The sequence below is a fragment of the Dreissena polymorpha genome, chromosome 5 (assembly GCF_020536995.1).
Source record: "Dreissena polymorpha isolate Duluth1 chromosome 5, UMN_Dpol_1.0, whole genome shotgun sequence".
NCBI lineage: Eukaryota > Metazoa > Mollusca > Bivalvia > Myida > Dreissenidae > Dreissena > Dreissena polymorpha.
In genome coordinates this window covers 2,141,190-2,147,189 of record NC_068359.1, presented here as the reverse complement: position 1 = coordinate 2,147,189, position 6,000 = coordinate 2,141,190, and the positions used below count along the sequence as shown (strand labels likewise).

Below are 6,000 nucleotides of genomic sequence, written 5' to 3'. Positions count from 1 at the left end.
TTTGTTTTAGATTTGAACCAGAACTATATGCATCGATGCCCCGCCATTGTGTCATGTTTATGGCATGCTTTGCCAAGAAGTCTGTACTGAAATGTGCAATTGTGACAGTGGCAATTGGTTCACTACCAGCGCTGTTTTTGTGGACTACGAGCCAACTGTCTGGACCACATTTTGATAGACACATACTGCCAACGTCTTTGTCGCAAAACAACACATTATTTCATGTTAGAATACACGATGATGGGGCGCTGGCTTACATTCCGACAGAAAGAGGAGCAACAGCAACGACGAATCACACAGAAAACGTCAAACACGATGAAAAGCCAGTTATGTTTAAAGAAGGTCGATTAGTGACTGATGTCGACTGTGAAGCCATCTTTAAGGGCTACAAGGAAGAAATTAATGGAGCAAATACGTTGACAGAAACCCTTAAGCGAACGCACTTGCAGCCAAATTATTATAAAAAGTGGACTGAAAATTGTTCTTCATTTAAACTTCATAGAGGCTATATAACTGACACACTTTCGGAGCTTGAAAGAGAGTTTCCTGTAGGTTTTAGCATTCTGATGTACAAAGACATTGAAATGTTTGAGCGACTTCTGCGTGCCATTTACAGACCGCAGAATTTCTATTGCATTCACGTGGATGATAAAACCAGTGACGAAATATTTAAAGCAGTCGTTTCCATTACGGGATGCTTTGGCAATGTTTTTATGGCGTCTCAACGGATCAGAGTGAAATGGGGCAAATTGTCCGTTCTAACACCGGAACTAGTTTGCATGGAGGATCTTCATCGACGTAGTCGTAAATGGAAGTACTTTATTAACCTGACGGGTCAGGAGTTTCCCCTGAAGTCGAACTTCGAGTTGGTAAAAATTCTGACAGCCCTCAACCGGTCCAACGACGTAGAACACGACACACGGTATACTTGTATTCATATGTGTCATTATCATAAGCACTTACCGATACTTCCAACATTTATTATAACTTAACAAGATATTGACTTTCAGTTATCTCTATAAACATGGGCCATTTAATATTTGCAGGCACAACGATCGCTCTCTAGACTTACTTTTTATGCCCCCGGTAGGGTGGCATATAGCAGTTGAACTGTCAGTCCGTTTGTCTGTCTGTGTGTTTGTGTGTCTGTGTCCGTCCGAAAACTTTCACATTGACCATAACTTTTGCCATATATTGAAGATAGCAACTTGATATTTGGATATTTGCATGTGTATCTCATGAAGCTGCACATTTTGAGTGGTGAAAGGTCAAGGTCAATGTCATCCTTCAAAGTCAAAAGTAAAAAAATACAATCCAAGGGAAGTAATAAGCTTTAAAAGGGAGATAATTTCTAAAGCTGTCAAATGATATATTGAAATTTGATTTCAAAGCGACGCAATAGGGGGCATCGTTTTTCTGACAAACACATCTCTTGTTGTTTAAAAAAAACACTGTTAACCTGACGATATTTGGTGTGTACATTTTTTGCGCATCGATTATATCTAAATATCACTAAACTGTTGAACTACGGTAGTCGTGCAAATTAGTACTTACCGCCTTTTCAGTTCGTGTAATTGCTTTGCGTGCCGTTTTAAATACTCTGTCATCCATTCGCGGAACTTTTATTACGCTTGCTTCTACATGAATTATGTTAGCAATAATTATTTAAATAAAATAAATTACAATCACTTAAAAATATGTTGAGTATAATTCTTGTATTTTCTTGAAATAATTTAAAGCATTTGCCTATGGAATCTTTTTTTTTAACTTAGCGCGTTGTTCTAATTTCTCAACAGAGTTTTCTTATAATAATGTTCGTGCATCAAGTTTATGCTATGTTTCCTGTAATTACTGAAGTAATCATTTCTAAGTTATTGTTAAAGGGTTAACAAGTTGTAAACTGCTGACTTCTTTCATAACTTACTTTGCAGAGCATGCTTTATACATTGCAGTCCGTTTGTATTTCTATGTATTCTAGGTTTTCTTCATGGTCTGCCAAAGAACCTCTATAACTTGTATCCGAAGTCTCTGCTTTCCTTTCATGGGAGTACGTTCGAAACAGTGACGCTTCATAAAAATTGCATCGTTTCAATACTTTTCAAGTTATTCGAGGTTATCTTTTAGTTTTTCATGGACTATTTTCAAGCTATGCTAAGTTCTCCTGTATTTTTAAGGAATTTCTCTCCCCGATGGAAAGAGGCCGGTCCTCCACCCTTTAAAATCAAACCCGTCAAAGGGGCAGTGCATGCAGTACTCAGTCGGGCATTCGTGGAATTTGCTCTTCACAACGAGAAGGCCGTTGAATTCTACAACTGGACAACACAAACGAAGATTCCAGATAAGACCTTCTTTGCTACCCTGAATCACAATCCGAGCCTTGGTGCACCCGGGGCTTACACAGGTTGGTTTGTTGTCATTCGGATAAGCCATGTAGAAGTGTAATGATCATAATGCAAGTAACTTGGCGTTGGGATATTTATATATATTTAACTGCATTAGACAAATGATGGGCTTTTAGTAAGTTTTACAAAAAATAGCGTTAACACTATGATGGTAAGTTGGGATATGATTATGTTCCTATTTGAAGTGGTATTAATTTTTATTTTTTAGGTAATAAGACCCGGGACATAGCAGCAAAGCCTTACATAGCAAGATTCAAAAACAGGGGCCGTGTGCGGGCAAAAGAGTTCGCGGCGTCTGTATCATAGCAACGGGTGACCTACCCCTGCTGGTCAGGAGCAAGAGTTTATTTGTAAATAAACTTCATCAAGATTTTCATCCATATGCTTACGATTGTCTGGAAGAGTTGATGGCAAATCGCACTAGAGATTATTATTATGGACGTCGGACTTTTGACGCCAGCTACTACATACAGTTGGTCTTTGTGAAAAAATAAAGTTGGATAAAATATGTTTGAATGCATCGATGGGATCAATTTTAAAACAGTTACTTTATTGTTGAATTTGTTAAATTAAAACATGCCAAAATAATTGTCTTTTGAAATGAATCTTTGAAGTATATATTTAACATGTGTTGATATATTAATTATCTACACCCCATTTTACTTGAAATAACGTCTCCAAAGTTTGGCAATGTGCAACCAGGAGTCTTTTGGATCAACTAATTGTATTTCATTCAAGTCCCGCACGTATAAATGCATGCGTTTGAAAAAGATATGTAAAAAACTATAGAAGTTTTTATAAAAGTGTTCAAATATTAAGATACATTTGACTGAATATAAAATGAGTCAAAACATCTTGTAATTATTAATACCTAACACTAATAATGTTAAAACGCAACTTTCAGAAAAAATCATGTCGTTTAAAGGCGCCTTTTTACGTTTTGGTAAATTGACAAAAAAAAAGTGTTTAAGATTCGCACATTTTCATTTTAGTTATGATATTTGTGAGAAAATAGTAATACTGAACATTTAGCATGCTCTAAAATATCCATTATATGCATCTTTTGACGATTTAAAAATCTGAACATTATAAAGCGTTGCAACGAGAAACGATTGAATTATTTGGAAAGTTCTGTTGTTGTCGTTATATTTTGTGAAACTACGAGGATTGCTTATATAAAGTATAAAATACATCTCGTCATAACATGAGCACGGATGGCCGAGTGGTCTAAGCAGAAGTTTTTTTAACTCCAGGAACCCAGGGTCAGAGGTTCGAGCCCAGATGAGGATTACTTTTATTCTTTTTCTAATCGTATTCTTGTTTGTTTACTGGAGATTTTAGATCCAATGTTTAAATTTATCAAATAAACATTTGCAAATTATTTAGTCAACTTTATTTGTCGCCGACTTGAAGCAAAGTCACAATTATCACTTATGTTTGGATTATAAATCATGTGTTCATCCTATCTAAGTACTAACCCACATCCATATAAAAATACTTTTAATTTTACACTTCAAAAACATACTTGTTAGACTTTATTACTAAAGCCTTTGTGTAGTCAAACACTTTTTAACACAATAGCTCCACCTCATTCAAATAATAAAGCGGAAATATATTTCAATATTACGTCACGTCGACCTTGGCCTTTATTCCCCCAACAATTTATTTAAAACCTGGTAAAGAAAACACTAGCTTCCAGGATTTATATAAGCTTTATTTGAATAAGATTATACGCGAGTTATTCATGTGTCTTCGAAATGCAAAACTTTATGTATAACTATTTTAACGATTGAGTAAGGTAATCGTGGATTTCAAACAATCATTATTACTATCATTACACATGAGGCATATATAATACTTTTTATTTCTGTTCAAATACAGACACATGCAAGGCATAATCCAGACCTCTATGATGATTTGCAAATGAAAACATACCTTATTAAATTGTGTTTCGCATAACTTCTAGGTTTGGCTTGACATAATGATTCTCTTACCAATACCACCCAAACTTTCGTGATAGTCCAACAGCTTATGTAGGACTGCGTCTTATTGGCTTCTAGGCTAGTCACTTCATTTACCAGTTCACCATTATTGTCCTCAAAGTACACTTCGTAGACGTCTTTTACTAAACTTGCAACATATTAATCATATAGTAGACACAATTGAATCTTGAAATAGGAGGTAATGTAAGCGCACATTTGTATTATTTCTTCGATGATTTTGATGAATATATTTACAATCGTGTTGTACACATTAAGGAAGTGATATTTGTCAATATTATGTTTTTAATGATCTGCATAAACCCGTGTTGTGTAAAGAATAAATAGTTAAAATGTATATGAAATACACAATTTGCAACATAAGTGGTTATTATTTGATTATCTATGAAGAAAAGTACTAAAGCAAAATGTTTCAAAGTACTGCTAATATCAATCCCCAGGTTCATTCAACAATTTATTGACCGATCCCGTATAGGTGTCAGTTTTAACATTTATTACTTCTTGCCACTGTATGTTGTTTTTTTACAAAGCCAAGCTCTATTAACTAAATGTGTGAACAATTGAAAATCTAAATTTCGAACAGTGCGAAATATTTATATGTTATGCAGCACAATTTTAGTACATGTATTTGTAGGTGTGTAATATTGCGTTCAATAATTTTCACAAAATGCACTTAGATGAACAGAACAGAACCTTTTATTTAAAGGGGCCGTCCAACAGATTTTGGCATGTATTGAAGCTTGTAATTAAATGCTTTTAATGTTTTATATTGATAAATTAAAACATTTGAACTAAAAATCTCCAGTAAAAAACCAAGAAAAAAAAATTTAAAAAAAGGGAAAAAAGTAACCCGCAACAGAGCTCGAACCACTGAGCCCTGGAGTCCTGGAGTAAAAAGCCTCCCGCCTAGACCACTCGACCTTCCACGCTCATGTAGAGAGATAATGTATTTTTTAACTATATAAGCTACCTGGTCATGCTCGTAGTTTCCCAAAATTTCGTTTCGCGTCGATACGACGCTTTATCTGTTGGATGGCCCCTAACAAGTACATCGCCTTCGATACATATACATGTATAATACATAAAACAACATGACATATCATTAAGTGAAAGAGTTATACGATCTTATAAGTTAAACAATACCTAATCGAAAAGTTATTCGGAGAAGAACTGTGTTTCAGTTATTAACAAAATTTAGTGCATTTCTGTAGTTTAGAGCGTCCTTAACAAACTTACAAAGATTACTTAATTATATCGGTCTTATAACATGAGGTCAAAAGTTGTGCAAATTAAAATAAAGAAGGTTTAACATAGTAATATTGTTTAATATACTTCTTTCTAATTACAGTATAACAAGTGCATATAATGACAAAATGGTACTCGTCCTCGATATCCCTAGAATTGCAAAAGGTACAATATCTTTCTTCTCTAGGAATTCGTTTATAACGGCCTATTTGTATATTTAGATGAAGTCCTTTTAATCTAAGCTTGCTAATAAATGAAAGATTACTTTTGGACAAAATATCTAGATTGGGCTCATAGTAATGTGATTGTTTAAATACTTGCATAGGTATAACATAGAGATATTTTCTATTTTA

The 6,000-nt window shown here is 34.5% G+C and overlaps 1 protein-coding gene across 1 annotated transcript; it reads left to right on the top strand.

Annotated features, from left to right (window-relative positions):
* Positions 1 to 237: 237 nt before the first annotated feature.
* LOC127881266 (beta-1,3-galactosyl-O-glycosyl-glycoprotein beta-1,6-N-acetylglucosaminyltransferase-like) lies at positions 238 to 2,708 on the top strand. The gene is made up of 4 exons (XM_052429014.1): positions 238 to 326; positions 503 to 922; positions 2,175 to 2,401; positions 2,611 to 2,708. The coding sequence occupies exons 1-4, from the start codon at positions 238 to 240 to the stop codon at positions 2,706 to 2,708; spliced, it is 834 nt and encodes a 277-aa protein (XP_052284974.1).
* The last annotated feature ends 3,292 nt before the right edge of the window (positions 2,709 to 6,000 follow it).